The following is a 22,553-nucleotide window of genomic DNA, read 5'->3' as shown; positions in this document are numbered from 1 at the left end:
ACACTTAAAGACTTCACTGATAAATTTGATACACTTAATGCACTGCTAGTAAACTTGTTATGCTTCATTGTACACTCAACAAATTTGATACACTTGATACAAGTGAATGTTTGATACACTATAGGTACATTAAATACATATGATATGCTTGAAGTCCTACTTATACACTTGATACACTATTGATATACACTTGTAAACTTGATTCATAATTTGATAATGATTAACTTTACTGATCTATATGCCAATATGATTTAATAATATATTGTTGATATACTTGATAATGATACACTCAGTTGTATAATTCATATACTTAAAAATACTACAACGAACTGCATAAAATAAAATAAAAATCACGTAGTAATTAAATATATCAACCAACTAATACGTATAGTATATATTTTTCATGAATTGTATGATATATTATCTCAATGTTTAAATATAATATATATTTCACATTAGTTTAGTTTATATATGCGAACAATAACGTGTTACCGTGTTGTGTCATATTTGTTTTTTTCATCCCTTTGTGCTTAATACTTTTTTTAATACAATTACTATTTATGCTAATGCAATCAAATTTTTTAGTCAAGGTTTCAAGTGCTATGGTTCTTTTTCTTGCAGAGCTCTATAGAATTTGCATTTATTCGGTTTCGAAGCACATAGAATATTCAACTGTTAGTACTTTCCGACAACTTAAATCGACTTTATCCTTGTCAAAATCTTTTTGTAATTATTCTTCATGTCTTATTTAATCGCATACTACAAAACTTGAGGGCGTTGCAAATATGTACTGATGTTTAGCTAGAGATAGACGTTCAAAGTTGTTATTATGTTATTATGTTGAAATAGTCTACTATTTGTTATTATGTCTTGATGTTTAGTAATAATTCAAAATTAGGGATGAGCATTCAAATATTCATTTCAAATTTATTTAGTTGATTTTTGTTTAGAGATTTCTGGTCGATTATTCCTAAGATGAATATTTTTGTGCAAAATATTATATTGTTGATCATTTGTAAACTTTTTTAATTTTTAATATTGAAACAAGTCACCTCTCATTATAAAGTTAATACAACCAACAATTACAAAAGATTTAAATTTTCTTTCAATATCTATATATAAACATATATCAACCATGCATATAAGAATTTAACGTTAAAATAAATAGAAATTATTTAGAGAATTTTTTAAATATAGAACAAAACGCAAAAATATTTACACCGTATAGAAGAACTTTAAAAGAGGAAAAAACCCACAACGTTAAATAACAAAAAAAAAAAAACCCCATGTGGTTAATCAGTCATACACGAATGAAAAAATGATTTTGTACCTAGTCTAAACGATCTTGTACTAAGTTTAAACAATCTAGTATCCTTGTACCCAGCCTAAACGATATTGTACCTTTGTACCTAGTCTAAACAAATTTGTACCCATTCTAAAAGATTTTGTACCAAATCAAAACGATCTATTAGTGATACCAGTCTATCTCTGTTTATCTGAGATTGACAACTGATCATTTATATATTTGTACACGATCGTTTATATCTTGTACCGATATCATTTAAATCTTGTACCAAAAAAAAAAAAAAAAAATGAGAAATGAAGAAGAAGGAAGAAATTCTGGATGAGGAAATGAATAAAATGGTAAATATTTACCTAAATAACCATAACATTGTAAAATGAAGAAGAAGTAATGATAGAAAGAAATTAATAATAGGAAGATGAGATTAATAAATCGCCAAGAAGAAGAAAAATAAGTAAAAAATCGTCAGCATGATTCAAAGGTAAACCTAAAACTTATGAAAATATCATGAGCTTTTTTATTTTGTTACACAGACCGAAAATATTTCAGTGTTTTATTATATTTATGAAAATAATCAATTATTTGGTTAAATAATTATTTCTGTAGTCGAAAAAACAATTACTAATTGAATAACTCTAAATTAATTTTGGAACAAAACATAATAATTGAAAATTAATTCTAAATATATGAAAATCACCTTTAAGAGTTTGATACCAAAAATAAATTTGATTGTTCAAAAATCAATATTATAATTATATCACTCTTTTTTTTTTTTAAAAAAAATCAATACCGAACTATCAATTCCAAACACACCCTTAAATATTAGATTGGACAATCTAACGAGCTACTTTAAGAAAGCCTCACATACACAAAATTACTATTAGACTATTTTCATATATTTGAAATAGATATATATTATACATAATTTGTCCTACATACACTAAGTGTTGTTTAGATTGAGGGAATTGAAATTGGAATGTGAATGGGAAAATGTGTACCCGGTAAAAACACCCTTGTTTGGTATAAGTTTTTATAGCTCAGGCGTGAGAATAAACTATTTGTATGCATCATTTATGTCCATAAACTATACCCATCTAAAAGGATATGTTTCTTTTTTTCACTCATTTTTCTCTTTTAATATATTTTTTAATAAAAATTAATAAATTTGTGGTTTATAAAATTAAATTAAAATTATAATTATAGTACGTGTACTGCCTAATTTAATAAATTAATATATACTTTCTTTGCAGGGGAGATTGTAAAAAATAACAAATTTGACAAAATATTTATAACATATAACAAATTTTCAAATTCTATCAATAATAATTATTGATAGTCACCGATATGCTTCTTAGTGGCATTGATAGACAATGATAGAAGCCTATCAATTGCTATCATTCATATAATTCTAAGTTTTATTATTTTAAAAAATGTCCAATACTTTTATTTTAATTTAATAAATTAGTTTATATTACATATATAGTCATACTTATTTTTAAATATATAGTACTTTTAAATAGACCATAAAGATGCAATAAAACTATTAATTAATTATTTGTAGTTAGTTAATAATCATGATGATTGATATAATATTAATTTACTTCTTAATAATTTTATTGTTAGTTTATGATTCGATTAATTATTTTATTGATTAATACATCATAATTATATACATTCATCAAATTATTGTAATTAATAATTTAATTAATATTTTTATTTGATTGATTGTTAAATAATTATTTTTTCTCAAAAAAATTGAATTTGGTTTATTGTTTTTCAATTAATATAATATAATTTATAGAGTTTTCGTGATTAAATTTACAAATAAAAAAAACTATTTCCATACACTTACTCATGCATAACTAAACACATACATCCTTGTTTTTCAACAATCTTATTCTAAGATTTATAATACTCGGGCATCTTTAGCAATCTTATAATTCTCTCAATCTGGGTCACTTATGGGACAAAAATTATCTAAGACTATAAAACTACCTATTGCTATAGTTTATACTATTTAAAAGTCTTCAGTTAGCTACATTAATAAACATTATTTCAATACCTTTACTTTGCTACAATATTTATTATTTGTTGTCGTTTTACTATTTTGTATTCATAGTTTTTTTATTCTTAGCTACAATGTTTAACTATTTTGTTATCAAACTAAAATAGTCTACACAATGAACACATACTATTATAACTCAAACTAAAATAATCTACATCTTAAACACAAACTATTCTAATCAAACTAGAATAACCTAGGGTCATACTAAGTCACTCTTTTCCCTAAACATCTCCTAAGGCTAAGTTTGCAAGTTAGGATTCCGAGATTTGAGGGGTGATTTAATTAAGAGGCTTTAGAACACCGATAGATTTAATATTGGTTAATGGGCTCAAGCCTCCACAACTTCATGCTCTTTAAATGTATGTATGTAATACATATACATATACATATATATATATATATATATATATATAATATATATATATATAGGTTTCTACATACATATGTATATATGTAAAAGATCGTGTTATTTGGTTCAAGATCGTGTACCAAATACAAAAGATCTTGAAAAAAATGGTTGGAGCTCAAAATACGATTGTTTAGATTTGTGTAGTCACACTAGTAGAAAAATGGTCTACGACGACAGTTATTTACTGTCGCGAACAAAATCCATGACAGTTATTTTCAGTCATAGAAGCGGGAGTCATGGAAAGTCCTTCCATGACAGTTTTCAAAAACTGTCGCAATAACTTATTTCATGACATAAAATAAATGTCGTTAGTTAGCATTCTACGACATCAAATAACTGTCATATTTTATTTTATGACAATAAATAACTATCATCATTTATGTATTAACGACAGTTAAATAAATGTCGCGAATTCGTTTATTGTGACATGTTTTAAATGTCATGGATATGTCAATCGCGACAGTTTTTTTTTAAAGAAATGTCATTATTTTGCTATTGACGACATTTTTTTTCTGTCAAAGAACAGACAATCGTGACAATTAATTTTGTAAAAAAACTGTCATTGTTTTGGTATTCACAACAATTAATAATTCATATATTACGACATGTTTTTCCTGTTGCAAATTACTCGATTACTACAATTTTTTTCTGTTCTCTTTGCCACTCCCGCCATTACACGAACCATTTGAATGACAATAATGTAGCCGACAATGACAATTTTGAATTTATAATATTGACACCCATATAGAAAAAAATAGCCGACACTTTAATATATATACGCTATAATACAATTTATAATATTCGTACATTTCCAATCAACTTCTAACAATTTACAAGTACGGAATCCTAGCCCTTAATCAAAAAATATTTTAAATTGCATCAGAATACATATAACAAGATTTTCTGCTAAAACATAAACGACCCACCGAGAATGTTCGTCTCTGAAAGTGTTCTTTGAAAGTAAACTCATGAAGTTGTCGATTTCAGTTGAACCTACAAAGACAACATGAATATAAGCATCCATTATAGGACAAGAGAGTAAAACTCGCTTCATTTTTTTTTTAAAATATGACTTAGGATTCAAATGTGTTTTCAAGGAAGGTGAAAAGTTCACCAAAAAGTTGTGATAAAAGAAGAACAAAATGTATAGATATAGAAATATAGTCACGAGAGAAGACACAAGAGTATACATGGAAAGAGGAAAGAAAACATAGAAGAGTAAACATGGGACGATGATGAAAGAAAACATAAAAGAGTAATCATGGGAAGAGGAAAGAAAACATAGAAGCTACCCGAGGTTTTCAGAATTGAAATGAATCATGGGGGAAGGGGAGAAAAAGGTTGCTTATGCATACAAAAATTGCATAAGAACTGTCCTAACATCACCTAGTCATTCCACAAAGAATTATCTCACAAAACTTCCTACCAAACAATCCACAAGTGAAGAATGGTGAAAAACTACAATAATGAATGGTAGCAAACAAACATATCAACTAAACTAACGATATGCCAAGAGAACTCTAAATGAAAGAAATGAAGATTTCACAATTAACTTTAACTTAGCTGAATGTCAAGCCAAGAAGATTGTAGCCAAGATTCTTAATTAGTAAGGATTTACATCAAATCATCATTACATAATTCCATGAACAAATGGAGGAATGAGTTAAAAGCATTGATAAAATTTGTTGAGTGAAGAAAGAGTTTTTAAGCACCAATATGCATCCTAGCCCAACAAATAGTGGTATTTGCTAATAACAACCTAATGAATTCCTCCCCCTGCATCCCAGCCCAGCCATAGAAATTTTATCTCAGCAAATTTAATCCAAATAAATACCTGGTTGAATATTATTGGTAGAATTGGAAGGTAGAATTCAGTAACAAATTAAACAAGTTAATGAGCGAAAAACAAAAATCCGAGAATTATTTGAGAAAATCGTACCTGATACGACCATCTGCATCGAAAAAAAAAATATCAAAATCCTACATGAAAAATTTAACAGAAAAGATATACCTCCAACTAAAATGTTGTATGATTCTCTATTGAACTAAAAAGTCTCAGCTGAAGCATATCCAACCTATAAATTCAGGAAGACAACATAACAATTAAATCATAAAACCCAAAGAAACACATAAATTACTGCAAAAAAAAAATCAGCATAAGCAAAAATATTGATGACAGAAGGAATGACTACAAACAATGAACTATGCATGCTTTACTCTCACATGTGCAAGAAAGAATAATTGATGCCACACATAAAGTCAAAGAATTACAAGTTAATTAAATTTCTAAAACGACATGTCGTGGAGGAGATACAAGTGGTTGTTTTGACATGACATAGAGAAATCAACAACACTGGTGTGGTTAAGAATCACGAGTCAATTCATCTGAATCTGAATCACTAGCATTATAGTCTATCGCAATCAATGTTAGCTTATGAAATTAGCAAGATATGTTGAAAGAGGATGGATAATAAGATAAGGAAAAGACATTAACAAATAAGAGATTTATATTGTAACAATCAACCTGGATGTTTATCACTAACTTTCCAGACCGACGATCGACTTCTTGATGCTTTTGTCATCTGAATTCTTCCCCAAAATCAAAATACATCAAAATACACTTGACACCTTTAAAATTAGCTTGCTGTAAAATAGAGTAATACAAAAGAAACAGGAAAAAAAAGAAAGCAATGTCACAACCACAACCACATATTACTATACAAGTACAAACAATAGAAATAATGAAACTTTGGTTAAATACGTTCATATTGTGGGTAAAATCAAAGCATTTGAAGAGAAAGGAGAAGAAAATGGCAGTGGAAAGGAGGGGGGAGATTATCTGAGAAGTAGAATGGGGAAAAATCTGAAAACACGCTTATACCATAATATAAGGCATTGTATATTCATATTTGAAAACACCAAAAAGTCCAGTCCTATAACAGTTCTCAAATGTACACTTCACAGTTCCACATTTGTTTCTATATTTTTTTTTATAGAATATGAAAGCTAACCTAAACAGTAAAATGTAAAGAGCAGGATAGAAAATGTGGAAGCTTTAAGAGCCCATTCAATAACATTTGCCTTTTTATTCTTCTGTTCTAAAAGACTCCTCCAGTTGACACTGATTTTTCTCTACTTTCGAATTAATTTCAACGATAAGATTTTTTAATAATATCTCATATAAGCAAGCACAAAGCAAACACAAACAGTATTTATCAACTAAATTTCTAAAAAAAAAAAACAAACAAAATTGAGGAACATGACTAAGAAGTAAAGTAGAGGAAAAGTAGAATACGTTGGAGGTTACCGCAAGATTGGAATAACGGTGCTTCCATTACCACAACCCAACCTTCAAAACTTTACAATACTTCTTACAAGAAACCAGTTCACGGGGAATTCCTTCAACAAATACTGCCTTTCCTGAACCCCAAATATAAAATACTCAAATCACAACCAAACTAAGAGAAACAACAAAGTTAGGTTGCTACGAATACAAAAATGTTCAAATACTAAGGAAAACATACCTATAATTATCAATAATCACTTCCCTCTATCCTTCAATCAAAGCAACTCAATAGCAACCATAAACAAAATATCAATAGAAAAATCAAAAGTACTAAAATTCACTTGAAAAATGCATAGACAAACAAAAAGACCCTACACACCATCAAAGTTTAAGATCTCACATTTCATTTTTCATTCTTTTTTCTCAAAGCTTCAGCCCATAGCCATGACATCTCCTTTGGCCTTGATTTCCTAATTCGAACGAGAAAAAATCAATCAAAAATCACCCAAATGCTTCATTGAGGCATTTCATCAAACACATTGTAAGCTACCAAAATGTTTCATCACCAACCTACACAAATTCTTGAAAACAAAGAAAATAATTTTAAAGATTGCAAAGAAATCGGCACTAGCCATGACATCTCTTTTGGAAATGAGGATAAGATCTTACCGGCGAAACAATCCAATGAAATTGGGATAAACTGAAACTCACGAAACAATCCAATGGAGACAACGAAGAACTTCATAGAGAGAGAGAGAGAGAGAGAGAGAGAGAGAGAGAGAGAGAGAGAGAGAGAGAGAGAGAGAGAGAGAGGAGAGAGAGAGAGAGAAGAGAGAGAGAAGAGAGAGAGAGAGAAAGAGATAAGGAAAGAGAAGCTTACCGACGGAGGGGAGGGGTGACGACCGACGCCCACGATTTGAAGCTTCGGGTTGATTGGAGAGGTTTGGAGAAGACGGGGGTGGTGGCGACGGGTTGGTGGAGAAGGTTTCGACGGACGGGCAGGAGGGGGGTGGTGGTGGCGACGGGACTTCAGACGGTCAGAATTGGGAGAAAGCCGACGGGACGACTTCACGCGGATGGGAGGAAGAAATTGGGGGAAATTTGGGGGAAAGTTAGGGCACGCGGATGGGAGGAAGAATTTGGGGAAAATTTTGGGGAATTTGGGTTTTTTTTTTAAATATAAATATGTAAATTTAATTTTTTAAATATAAAATAATAAATTTTTTAACCCTAACATTCTATGACATTAAATAACTGTCGCGAAAAGTGTTTTCCGAAAAATTCCGTCTTTTCCCGCCAAAAACGCGAAATTTTCTATTTTGTGACAGTTTTTTTTTCCCATTCATTTTTTGAGATATATAACTGTCATAGTAGACAGGTTTTCTTCTAGTGTCAAATCTAAACGATCTACACAAATCTAAATGATTGTGTACCAAAGAATCTTGAAAAAAATCGTTTAGATTTGGTCGTTTCAATTTGGCTACCAAATCTAAACGATCGTGTAGTAAGGTCTAAACGATGTTGTACCAAACATTTTCGAGATAAAATCGTTTAGATTTAGGCAACCAAATATAAACGATCATGTAGCCAAATATAAATGTGTAGCAGAAAATCTTTAAAAAAATCGTTCAGATTTAGGTAGCAAAATCTAAACGATCGTGTAGCCAAATCTAAACGGTTGTATAGCTAAATCTAAACAATTTTTATACTAGATTGTGTACCAAATATATTACGTGTGCGATTAGCCAATTAATCGTGTATTAACTGTGACATATATTTTTGGTATTTTTCGTTGTGGGCCTATGAGCTTTTTTTCATTTTTAAAATTGTTCTATACAATGTAAATAATTTGTCTCTTTGTTACATTTAAAAAAAAAGAAAACTCTTAATTTAATGTTATTTAATTAAATTAAATTAAAACTATAAGTGATGTGAGAGGTATTCATTTAAATATGATTTAAATGAAATATTAATTAAATATGATACAATTAACTATTAATTTAATTTAATTTAATTAATTACTTAATAATTTTAATATTACTATGAATTTAATTTAATTTAAATTAAATTAAATAACTTTCTTGCATGGAAATTAGTTAGGAAACGTGGAAAGCATCCCAAGTTGTAACGACCCAAATTTTTTAAAACTAAGTTGAGGCCATTACCAATCTAATTATCTTAACTTTTTAAAAATAATAGCGAAAACATAAACCAAACAGTTTCCATATGTATAATGTACGATTGATAATATGACATAGGTAATGACCATGAAAGATCACAAATCATAACATAGGGTAGTGAAACTAAGGGAACACAAAACATAGCGTAAGTAGTGATACTGAAAGAACACAGTTCATGGCGTAGGCAGTGATCTAGAAAGAACACAAAACATAAGATGTACATAGCTTGTCAGAAGAGTTAACAATCATCGCTAATCTTACCGTGCATTCATCAATCAAAAGGCTTTCGCATAATGCCATAGTCAATAGCAGTGGCAGATTCAGAAATTTTATTAAGAGGGGGCAACGAGTACTCTATAATAAACACACTAAAAAATGTTAAAAAAATATTTCGATATTTAACTGATGCTCCATAACATTCACTACATTTGTAGCAATAAAGAAAAACCGACAATTTTCACATGTTTTTTTTATAATATAAATATGTGGATTTAAAAATTGCATCGAAAAAAAAAGAAAAAAGAAATAATAATAACTTTTTCATGGAATATTATTGAGAGAGTGGAAGTTTGGATCACCGATTTTGTTGCATTTTTTAAAAATATTTGTTAGATAAGAAATGAGGGTTAGGAAATATGTTAGTGTTTTATCTTAAATAGGTTTTTTTCTCCTCTTTTTAAAAAATTATCTTCTTTTTAGAAAATCAAATTTTAGAGTTTCATCGACTTTGTTGCATTTTTTCTAAATATTTGTTAGATAACAAATGAGGGCTAGGAAATATGTTAGGGTTTTATCTTAGATGATTTTTTTCCCTCTTTTTAAAAAATTATCTTCCTTTTAGGAAATCATTGAAATTTAGGAAGAAAAATCAAATTATCTTCCTTGTAGAGAATCATTGAAATTTAGAAAGAAATTTGATATCTTCCTATTTGGGAAAAGAAAATCATGTTGTCGTGCATGAGGTTCTCGTCGCTCATTGCTCATCTCTCTCTGTCTAACGTTGCTGAAGCCTTCAATTGCGGTGTCGTCCATCTCTGTCTCTGTCTCATGTGGAGTTAAACATCGTGAGCCATCCTTTCGACAACGAAGCAACGTCCAAGCTGCTACACATCTTCACAAGCCGCATCCTTCATCCGAACAAGCCAAACCATTTCCTCCCCACTTTGAGCCGCATGTGTGGAAACAAGCCACCTCCAGCCAAACCCGAGCCTCCTTCCCCTAGTCGAGTCGTTTTGAGCTTCTTTTGTTAGCCAAACCACCAAATTGAGCCATTTGCTATTTTGATAAGTTTTGTTAGGTTTGGTATGCCCAAATAAATACTCCTTGGATCTTAAGTAATTTTTAAAGAGCGGAATTAAGTGGGATTTTTGTTCCTGAAAGGTTGTTGGCTAAATTTCTTAATTGAAGGATTGGAGCCGTGGAATTTCAAGGTTGTTTTGGTTTCAACCTTAGTCTTGGGGTAACTTTGGTCACTTGTGTAAATAATTTGGTGATTGGTTGACAAAATTAATAATTTTAATTTTGTTTATGTTTAGGACTATGTTAATTGAGAATTGACTATTAACAAGACTTTAGCTAATCTCGAGGTAAGAAATTCTACTATTAGACATTCGATAGTAAACTGAAGAGCTTGCATTTATGTTTTTCTTATTATGAATTAATGTAGCTAGGGTGTATAATGTGATTGTTAGAGATGACTGATATAGATGGTTACATAGAAGACCATTATGTATGACGGAGATATGTATGACTAAGATATATTATGACCGAGATATGTTATGAATGAGACATGCTATAATTTAGATATGTTATGCTTGAGATATCTATGACTGAAATATGATATTTATGATATGCTACATGTATAGACTATGGTGTTCTGTTAGCTTTCTCTGTTAGAGTCGTACCCATATGGATGTCCCTTGGGATCACCACCTATTGATGTCTGTGTGGCTAACTTTTATGAGTGATTTGACGGGATTACTTTCAGCCTGATTCTCTTAGGTGTTCCTTCGAGTCACTGAAGACCAGTTTCTCTTATGTGTTCATTCAGGATCACCGAAGACTAGATATGTTTCTTTGGGATCGCTAGATAGTGTGCGTTTGGGAGCACAATAGGTATGAGGTACCTTCTTATAGGATCGTAACGAGAAGTTAACAGACACCTGACAGGACTAGTAGTGGATCTCTTACCAGGTATATGTTTATACTCACTCTTTCTATGTTTAAATTTTTTAGGTAAAGGTAGAGGCAGAGAAAAGTTGGTGAATGACAAGAAGTGATTGTGGTTCACCATAGGAAAAAGTTTATGATTGCTTCTGTCTTTATGTTTTCAGTATTTTAATTTACAATATTTTATTTCAAAATTCATGAGTACTCTTATGATATTTTCTTTTTATTTTAAATAGAGTCTGAACTAATATTTTATTTATTATTTATCTCTTTATACTTTATTTATAATTTATAAATGAATATTTGAAGTTTTTCATTTAAAATTTAGTATATTCTTTTATTTTAAATAAAAAGGTCTTTATTGTTTTAATGGTAATGCATCAACTTAGTATAAAGAGTTGAGTCATTAAACCAATGAGAGGATAAGACCCATTTTTCAAGACTTGAATTTAGTTCTTAAGGAAACAATCTATCTACTGAACATAAAACGGGTAGGAGTGAGTTTCACCTTGCACCTATGTCCCTAACCATCCATCCGGTTTACACTTGAAATGGGAGACTTATTGGACCATCTCTGTTGAGCTGCCTTCACCTATGCAGATCTAAGGATAATTCTATTTGAACAAAAGTTCATAGTTAGTTCAAGATTAAGATTAAGTTATTTAGGTCATTAATAATCAAAATAGTCAGTTCTATACAGTAGACGGTGTTATAACTTAAAAGTGATTATTTTATAGTTCTAGTCTTATGTAAACTTTTTACCTAGGATGCTCCCAGGTCCATATCTTTGCATGAATGATTTAGGATCACATCATTTATACTAACTACAAAGCAGACTGCATGTATCGTGTCCCTAGAATAAGACATCCAAGCTTATTCATATACTATAGACCGTTTGGGCTATATACGTGAACTTGATTTACGTTTATATCTCTACATAAATTTCAAGTCTACACTATATAGCCTCGAAACCTTAGTTTATTGAATTCAAGATTATAGTATTATTTTTTCACTAATAAGTCCTCAATAACCTCTTTATTTTATTGAATAAAATATAATTTAAACTATAAACTACGAATTTTAGGACATAAATTCCAACACAAGCTACTAAATTTCCAAAGGGTAACATCTCATCTTCAACATTTAGACCCCAACTCTCGATTCAACGTACAACATCAGAAGAACTAGAGGTACAAAATTCATTCTCAACAATTTTTATCTTAAAGAAACATAAGATTTGATTATCTATTATATATTCATGTTATTTTTATATTTATATCTATTATAATATATAATCTATAGTATGTATAAAAGTGGGAGTAGGGAGAAACTTTTCTTTCAAATTTGCCCCTTTTCATAGTTTGATTTTTTATTTACTATGTTGGTTTTATTGTAATTGAATTTTTAACTTTGCTCGTTTTTCTAATTATTATGGGTTTTCAATAAATGCGTGCATCTACCCTTTGTCAACGAACGGTTACATCCATCGTTATCTTTCAATTAATTAATTTTTTTGTAATGCCTTAAACTCTCTTCTTCACATAAAATTAAATTAAGAAAAAATATATGATCATTCATTAGCTCAATTTTAAAACTATATAAATTTCTCTTCTTCCCTTCTATCACTCACACATTCTCCATCTTCTTCCTTGTCACTAATGCTCACACTCCCAATCATTTTCTCTCTCAATATTTGCGTGTAAGATAAAATCTAATAAAATTGTGCGCAATAAAAATAAATTCTATATTGGAGAATTTGGTGTAGAGTGAGAGGTACTTTTGTATTTTTCAACAAATGTATAGAGATGCAAGGAGGCCTCTGACGACACTATCAACTGTATGTCAAATAAGCAATATTCCTACAATACTTACCTTGCACTACAACATTATTAATTTTGTAGTTATATAGTTTTTAAGTTATGATACTATAAGTTTATTAATTTTGTATTGATTCAATAACAAATTTAGTTCCTACAATTTAGACATAGTTTATAATATTTTAGTTTGAAAATATTTTAAAATTGGTCTTATATGATTTTATCATATAATATGGTTATAATCAAAATAATACAAAATTTTCAAACAAAAGAATAATAAGATGTTTTAATCAACCAACTTCGTACAACAAATTAAAATATCACGAAAAATGTTTAATTTCTAAGCTAAGTATAATTTAAAAATTTTAAATAGATATTTTGCTTTGTATTAAATTTTCTTCTATTTTGTATAAATTATTTATATTATATAATTACAAATATTTTACTTTACCCACTTATAATATTTGAATATTTTAAAAAAATTAAAATTATATACTATTTTAAACTTTAAATTAAAATTTTACATTTTTTTCATATAACTAGACACTGTTATAAAGTCTTACTTTTCACGTGTTATTTTTGGTCTATTAAAAATGATCAATCTTAACAAAGAAATTATTTGAGATTATCAGTTTAATTAAATTTATAACCTATAGTCACATGGTTAATATTAATACTCTCTTAGGTTCTTTGATGTGTTTGTATTTCATTTAGAAAACATGATTTTTTAATATCAAATTTCATTTAATTTTTTTCTTTAAAAATAAAAAATGGTCAACTAGAACAATAGCAATTTTAAAGTTACCATTTTGAAAAATAGCAAAAGGGTTTTTTTTTTTTTTTTTTTTCAAAAATAGCAAAAGGAAGAAAAAATATCATAAATAAGAATTTGAAAAAACCCAAAATACCCCAATACATAAAGACTAAAACAGATACACCTTAATAATAAATCTTGAATACGTAATTGTCCGAAAAGTTGCAACGATCTTCATGCTTCACTTTTTTTTTCGTTTCTCATCTTCCATTTTGAAAATCTTCCTTCATCTCCACTTTCCATTTTTCTTTTCTGATCTCATCTTCTTCAAGCGAGCAAACCTCAATCTCCACCCTCTTCTATTTGAAGTTTTAGCTTCATCTTCCTTCGTCTTCACTTTCCATTTTTTTTTTTTTGATATCATCTTCTTCAAGCGGGTAAACTATAATCTTCACCTTCTTCTATTTGAAGTTTGAATTTCATCTTCTTCATGCATTTTCGAGAAAAAAGAATATAAACATTTGAAGCACGCAAACACTATCTTCATTTTCCATATTCCATCTTTGATTTTCAAGTCTACAACTTGTAAAAAAACCTTCATTCAAAGCAGAAAGATACAAAAGTTATCTTCCATTCTCGTAGAGGAATTTTAGCTCATTTTTTTTAATTAATATTATTTATTTAATAAAATGTATATCAAATTTAGGGGATTTTATCCAAAAGCACACTATCTTAGCCTATTTTGTTGAAGAAAATAATTTAAAAAAATAAATTAAGATCTAATAAAAAAACTAATTTTAAATTTTAAATTATTAAGGTATGAAGATTCAACTTATTTTGAAATAAAAAAATGTTGAGATTTAATTTTCAAATAATAATAAAAAAAGTTGAGATCTTAATAGGAAAATTAATTTTAATTTTTAAATTCTAAATTCAGATTTTAAAAATAAATTAAAATCCAATGCTAAAATAAATTAATAATTTTATTGCTTTTGAAATAAAAAATGAATAAAGCAGTTAAAATCTTAACACAATAGTGAAATAAAAAAATGAATAAAGTTGTTGATATTTGGAGGAGGTTATGATAGGGTTATCTATGTTATTAACACTCAAAATTAATTATATACTTTGCATATCACAAATTAATTATATTGGAAAGACTGTTGATAAACTCATAAGTGTATATCCCAAATTAATTAGAAAGACAAGATTTTGATAAACTCATAATTGTATATCACAAATTAATTACAAAGACAAGATTTTTTATAAGAACGTAATATATTGAAATAATTACATTAATTATAACAAATAAGTGAGTTCTGAGTTAAACAAAAATAACATAAGAAACTTTTAATTCAAAATAATAATTTGGTTATTTTTGTGATTCAACCAATAAATTTTATTTTAAAATAAAATTAATGGTTGAAATTCTCATAAATTCAAAATAATAATTAGGTTATTTTGAAATTCCATTTTAAAAACAATAGTTAAGATTGTCTCTGTCGCGACGTGATCGTTACGCGAAGCGGCCGACCTCCCGGTTTATTTTATTTTAATAAATAATTTTGGAGTCGCCACCAATCATATTAAGGTGTGATTTGTCACCAAAAAAAAAAAAGAATGGTCTACGTAAATTCAGATATTTAAGTTCGGGAGTCAGTTGTGTGTAGGGAAAATGTTAGCACCCTACAACACCCACAAAATGGTTACCCAATTTTATCTTTTAAATTAAATATAGGGGTTCACATAACAAAGTTTTTATTTAGGTTTTGTTTAAATGTCCCATGTTTGTCGATTCATATCGAAGAAAGTAAAATCTAAGCATGAATTGATAATTATGGGTGGCACATGAGCCATTAGAAAAATGAAGTTTACTTTGTTTTAAAATATTTTTATTCACCTTAAGAATATTAAGATACCAAAACTTGATATTTTAATCTATATCATAGGTGTTTAATGAAAAATTTCATGTATCTAGAATTAATAAATTCATAGAAAATACTACTCAGTCTCATTTAAAATATGAAATGTGTTAATTTAAAAAACAATCTATTAATTAAATTTCAAACGGAAAAATTTCATGTATTCATGGATTTTAAATTATAAAATCCATAAAAAAACAATACTTTTTCTCCAATTTACATTATTATATTAAAATAAAAAAAATGAATAATAACAATGACAAAACATTATGAAATTTGAAAAATACTTAAGTGTAATATGCTTAGATAAAATAAATACATTGATAATATATGCAAAATGTAAAAGATATTAATGTAGGATGCAAGATAATTAATTAATACAACACATGCAAGATAATTAATTAATTCAAAATGATGCAAAATAATTGATTAATTCATGATGCAAAATAATTGATTAATTCATGATGCAAAATAATTGATTAATGCATAATTAAACGAGGGTCAAATGGATATCAAATAATAATTAACAGTTGAATGCCAAAGTAGGTTTGACCCGATATTCAAATAAATAATATTGCAAATAAATAATCACACCAAAATGAATATCAAATAATTATAGTCAGATGCATACTGATTAATTAATACATCATGCAAATAATTAGAATGAGTGAGTGAAAGTGAAAATGTCACATACAAGTTGCTAATTAATTAATAGGTCAAATGAAAAATGGGTGTTGCCAAATATTAATTATATCATGGATAATTATTAACATGGATAATATATGGATAGCAGTAATTATTAACGTAGTACTGCCATATGGATATATGAATAAAGTAATTAACAAAGACGGTAAAATGGATGCCAATGAAGAATGAGTATTACCAAATACAGGATGCTAATTGATTAATTATGCATAATTATTAAGGCATGTTGTCATATGGATATAAGTAATTAACTGTAAAATGGGTGCCAATGAAGAATGAGTATTACCAAATACAGGATGCTAAATTATGCATAATTATTAAGGCAGGTCATATGGATATAAGTAATTAACCGTAAAATGGGTGTCAATGAAGAATGAATATACAAATACAAATACATGATGCTAATTAATTAAAAAGAAATTAACACAGAATGAATGCCCAATAAATAAAAGGAAATTAACACAGAGTGGATGCCCAATAATAAAAGTAAATTAACACAGAATGGATGCCCAATAATAAAAGGAAATTAACACAATGGATACCCAACAATTAAAAAGAAATTAACACAGAACAGAATGCTCAATATTTAAAAAAAATAAAAATAAAATAAAAAATTTAATATAGAATGGAAGGTAGAATGCTCAGTATTAAAAGAAATACAAATAATTAAATTAACATGTCAGATGACGGTAAAATGATGAACAATGATGAACACGATAGTTCATAATTAAAACAAATAAAAGTTTAATCATTACTCTTGAAAATCTCTAGAAAATGTAGGTAGATCTACAACATCCCAATTGTTAAGCTCAAAATTAGGTGGACATGCATAAACTGTTTCGTCTTCAAATGATGCTTCTTGTGCCACTGCTGCAATTGATAAACTCTCCATCTTTGTTAACAAACAATGTTTTGAATCAGAGTCACGTGATGAGTAACTTATACCAGCACTCTTGAAAGTATCATATAATGCTGGTATAAATTTTAGACTTGGATCAAACACCATCATCCCTTGCTTTTCCAAACACTTTTTCTTCTTTTCTTTTTGAAGCCTAATTTTATCATATACGTTTGGCATATAACCCAAACCAAATCTCCCTTCATTGCTTGGTGTATTTAGAAGTGTTTCCAAGCTTTGATTCAAACCATATCCTCCACTTCTCATCATCCTTTTTGTCGTAACTTTAGGCATGTGTGACTTTATTACTTCACCTGCAGTTGCTTCCATCATAGTTGCATGAGCAATTTCAAAAGAGCGAAAAGAACACTCTAAAGCTTCTTCTGTTGCCTCCACATATGGGGTTGATATCGGTTTTGTTATCAGAAAATCTTCCTCTCCCATTAAACAAATCATCTTACTCCCAACAATAAATTTCAATTTTTGATGCAATGTAGATGGCACCACTCCTGCAGAGTGAATCCAAGGACGACCTAACAAAAAGCTGTAAGTAGGTGTTATCTCCATTACTTGAAAGACTATATTGAAAGTACATGGGCCAATTTTGATTGGTAATTCAATGTCACCAATTACTTCTCTTCGTGATCCATCAAAAGCTCTCACTACCATAGTACTTGATTTGATGTATGACATGTCCACTGGGAGCTTTAATAGTGTAGATTTAGGCATTATATTAAGAGCTGAACCGTTATCCACTAAAACTCTTGCTATAACATAATCCTTGTACTTCACTTGAATATGCAGTGCTTTTATATGGCCTAAACCTTCAGGAGGAATTTCATCATCCGTGAAGACTATAGAATTTGAAGACGTAATGCTTCCAATAATTCCGCTGAACTTTTCCACTGAAATGTCATGTCCAACATGTGCCTTATTCAAAATATCTAATAGCACTTTGCGATGAGGCTCTGAATTTAAAAACAAAGATAATAAAGAAATTCGAGCTGGAGTATTATGCATTTGCTCTATGATCTTATACTCACTTTGTTTTACTATTTTCAAGAATTCGTTTGCTGCCTCATCTGTAACAGGTTTTTTGCATTCTATATCTTTTGCTATGACAGACATCTCTACATCCTGCTCTTTGTCATGTTCATTCACATTTCTTTTCTCACTTTTCCTCCCTTGCCCCAATGTTAAACTACTTGAAGGAGCTGTTAAATTATCTGGTTTATAACATCTTCCACTTCGAGTTATCCCGCTGATTCCTGTAATATTATCAACTGAAGGACCTGTAATGACTTGGCAATCATACCGCCATGGCACCGCTTTCAAATCCTTAAATTTGAAAGGACTCGGTACTTCGACAATGAGTTGTTTAGGATTGCAGGAACTTGATTTATTACGATTTTCTTGATAAAAGACTGTCAAAGGCCTTGGTAAAAAGGGATTTTCCTTTTTTGCAACTTCACCCATTAATGTACATATTTTATTGTCTTTCATCTCATCTTTTCCTTGTCCTTCGTATACTGTGAGTATCTTCGAATCCATAAATTGTTGTACTTTAGATCTAAATGTACAACATTGTTGGATAGCGTGGCCTGCAACTCCTTGATGGAATATACAACGTTTGCCTTCATCGTATCCTTCGTATCTTATATTGGGGTCTAAATATTCCAAACTAACATATCCTGCTTCAAAAAGACCTTCAAAAAGTGTTTCCATAGGCATCCTTATCTCATGAACTTCATTTTTACACTTTCCAACAAAACAATCTATCGCATTCACTTTTGAATTTTCATGATTAGGAAGTGGATTGTTGTTGACATCCGGCTTCTCACCAGCTTTTTTGAAGCTCAACCATCCAGCATTAATTAAAGATTGCACCTTCCTTTTCAAAGCTAAACAATTTTCAGTTGAGTGTCCCACTCCTCCGGCATGATAATCACATCGAGCATTTGGATCATACCATTTTGGATAAGGAGGTTGTATAGGATTTATTGGGATAGGAGCTAACTGTCGATTATGAACTAGCTGAGGTAAAAGCTCTGTATATGTCATAGGAATTGGGTCAAATCGAAATGTTTCTGAGTTGGTCTTGCTACCCTGACCTTGTACAAACGGTCGAGAAAAGTTTGAATTAACAAGTTTTGGGGCTCCAGAGAGAGTGGGTTGGTACATAGTTGTTATAAGGGATATGAGTAACATTGCTTATATATGAAGGAAAACTTTGGTCATGTTTTCTTTGGCCAAAAGTTGATTTGTGGTTCCCTAAATTAGGAAAACCAATTGCATGAACCTCACCTTCTTTCTTCTTAGGTGTTGCTCCTTTCTTTAATCCACCATACTCAGCTGAAGTCTCTATTAACCTCCCATGTTTTATCCCATATTCAATTCTTTCACCAATAACAATAATGTCAGAAAAATTGGTTGTAGCATTACCAATCATTCGATCATAGAACGGCGCCCGCAAAGTATTCATAAACATAAATGTCATTTCTTTGTCTGTTAATGGTGGTTGAACCTCTGCGGCTATATCTCTCCATCGTTGAGCATATTCTTTAAAGCTTTCTGAACTTTTCTTCTCCATCCGTTGTAAGTCTAAACGATCTGGAGCCATATCAATATTATGTTTGTATTGCTTTAGAAATGCATCAGCTAAATCCTTCCAAACATGAATGTGTGCATTATCTAATTGAATATACCATCGAGTAGCTGGACCAGTCAAACTGTCCTGAAAGCAATGGATCAACAATTTATCATTACCAATATGCGCTGCCATCTTTCTACAATACATTATAAGATGACTCCTTGGACACGATGATCCATCATATTTGTCAAATTCGGGAACTTTAAACTTTGTTGGAATGATCAAACCCGGTACTAAACACAACTGTGTTGCATCTATATTTCCATAAACATCAGTCCCTTCAATTGCTCGCAATCTTTCTTCCAAAACATCTAGTTTTTGCTTAGCCGGAGTGTTTTCATTTTGCCCCATGTCTTGAATTTTAGCCTGAGCTTCCAATTGTTCTATATCTGGGACAGGAGGTGGAACATCAAAAAGTGGATTCATAGCAACATAGTGTTGAGCGCGTTTGAGACTGTGTAGCGTTCATGTGGCGTGGCGTAAATCCTGGGGGATAAATGGGATCATCGGTGTCTTGAACCGGATTACTTGATTGTGCTGTTTCTACGACGACTTTTCCTTTTCCTGCTGAAAGCAATTCCAGTATTTTTGAAACTTGTTCCCCAAGATTATTAATATCTTGTCTCATTTTATCCATGTCTTTATCTTGTTCTTCCATGATTCGACTTTTATACCGCGTATTGTAAGTATGGAGAATTGGAGTAGGACGAGCTATGTTTTTCTTTGATTATTTTGAGAACTTTGAAGACCAAAGAGTAAAAGGAAAAAAAAAAATAATAATAAATAAATAAATAAATTAATTAATTAATTAAAATACAATAAATCAACACAAAATATAAACTTGGCAAAAAAAAAAATGATAATAACAATAATAATGAAATGCAATAACAACAACTTTGTTCATAATAGCAAAATAAACAGCTTAATAAAAACGACCAAAATGTCCAAGTTCTCTGCATATCATCTTTAAGAATCTATTAAGATCATCTGAATGTGGTCGTATTGAGAAAAAATTAATCCTTAAATCAGCTGCCCATTCCGCAAAACCATTTGCTCTTCTAGACACTATTCTGAGAAATCCAATTGTTTGATCTACACGTTCAACTAACGTTTGAAAATCTCTCCTTTGCAAGTCATAATCAACCTTCATTTGCATGTAATCTGTCTTCAATAATTTGTATTCTTGCACTATTCTCTCACTTGAATTTTGAAATGCAGTAAGTTGATGGTGTAAGGAATCAGCATAATTTTTCAGTATCTTATAATCTTCAGAGTGCTCGACCATCTTCACATGTAGGCTATCGACAGTTTGGCGTAGAGAACAATTGTGTACTTCCAAATCTACTATTTGTGCTTCCCGTTTACCAATTGACGATTTCAAATCATTGACAAGCTCGAGATAATATTCCTTCATGCTTTCTAAGTCTTTAATATATTCATCTTGTGATTCTACTGTTGCCTGTAATATTGTCTTTTCATTTTTCAAACTTCTATTCGACTTATTCATTCGCCTCATCTCTTCATCTAACACCTCAAGATTCTTTTCTAATTTATCTTGGTTTTTTAAGAAACTCTTGGTCTTTTCAAGCTCTTTCTGCAAAAAAAGTCGCATGATCTATCCATTGGCTCGTCTCCTTTTGAAGTTTCTCATTCTCTTGCTCTAACAGCCGATTTTTCTCCTCTAATTTAGTGATCTTCTCAACCCACTGGTCTGGTTGTTCAGAGCTTGTCTCCTCTACCCTTTCAACTACCTCCCTTAAGGTATATATTACATTCTTCCTTCTATTTGTCTGCCACGCCTCATATCCACTAGTAACCCCTTCATAGTGTCCTTTGTCTTTTATCTTCCTCACAGACTTCCATGCACATACTGCTCGATGTTTTTTCCTTTGACAATCTTCATGATCGTATGCAAAATCAGAGTCTTGTAAATTATGAGTTGGTGGTATAAACTGTTTGAGCCAAACTTGACGCAAAACTAACAATGGTGTATAGTTAACACCTCCCCACGGTCCCAAGAAAGGCACACTATGGAAATCTCCACATCTGTAAATTACTGCTTTCAAAGGCATCCATTGGGCTTTCCATATGACATCTTCAGAACTCAACGTTGAAAAGAAAGACACCCAAGTCTCCTTCTTTGGATATGTTGGGTTCCAAACTGCCATACCAAACTCACTAATTGTGTTTCGCATTAAATTCCATGGGCTACTGAATTCTAACTTTGGACACCTAAACTCTGCCGGAAATTTGATATGGCTGTGTATCCAAATATATAATAAAGGAACACAACAATTCAATTTTCCTGCACCTTTATTTCTACAGAAGTTAAGGGATCGAAAAGTTTCAGCCAATATAGGTATAATAGGATCGACTCCTCGTTCTATTTCAAAGA

The 22,553-nt window shown here is 30.1% G+C and overlaps 1 protein-coding gene and 1 long non-coding RNA gene across 7 annotated transcripts; both read right to left on the bottom strand.

The window, feature by feature from the left end:
- Positions 1-5,302: 5,302 nt before the first annotated feature.
- LOC116402526 lies at positions 5,303-7,503 on the bottom strand. Of its 6 annotated transcripts, none has more exons than XR_004214948.1 (4): positions 7,073-7,503; positions 6,302-6,421; positions 5,717-5,852; positions 5,303-5,611 (listed from the first exon to the last, which is right to left on the bottom strand). It is a non-coding gene; the product is annotated as an uncharacterized LOC116402526 (long non-coding RNA). The 6 variants fall into 6 exon arrangements; XR_004214945.1 differs by having other exon boundaries at positions 5,303-5,852; positions 7,073-7,197; positions 7,302-7,503; XR_004214943.1 differs by having other exon boundaries at positions 5,303-5,852.
- A 9,858-nt stretch (positions 7,504-17,361) lies between these two features.
- LOC116402435 lies at positions 17,362-20,098 on the bottom strand. The gene is made up of 2 exons (XM_031881686.1): positions 19,808-20,098; positions 17,362-19,614 (listed from the first exon to the last, which is right to left on the bottom strand). The coding sequence occupies exons 1-2, from the start codon at positions 20,096-20,098 to the stop codon at positions 17,362-17,364; spliced, it is 2,544 nt and encodes an 847-aa protein (XP_031737546.1).
- Between the last annotated feature and the right edge of the window lie 2,455 nt (positions 20,099-22,553).

The sequence above is a fragment of the Cucumis sativus genome, chromosome 3 (genome assembly GCF_000004075.3).
Source record: "Cucumis sativus cultivar 9930 chromosome 3, Cucumber_9930_V3, whole genome shotgun sequence".
Taxonomy (NCBI): Eukaryota; Viridiplantae; Streptophyta; class Magnoliopsida; order Cucurbitales; family Cucurbitaceae; genus Cucumis; species Cucumis sativus.
Note: the sequence above shows the minus strand (reverse complement) of the source record. Positions and strands in the feature narration are given on the sequence as shown.

Excerpts from the sequence above, each read along its gene's own strand:
- LOC116402435 (XM_031881686.1), bottom strand. The coding sequence starts at position 20,098 with ATGGAGAAGAAAAGTTCAGAAAGCTTTAAAGAATATGCTCAACGATGG. Across the intron at positions 19,615-19,807 it reads CTAAGAAGAAAGAAGGTGAG|GGTAGCAAGACCAACTCAGA; the intron begins GTTCATGCAATT and ends GTACAAGGTCAG.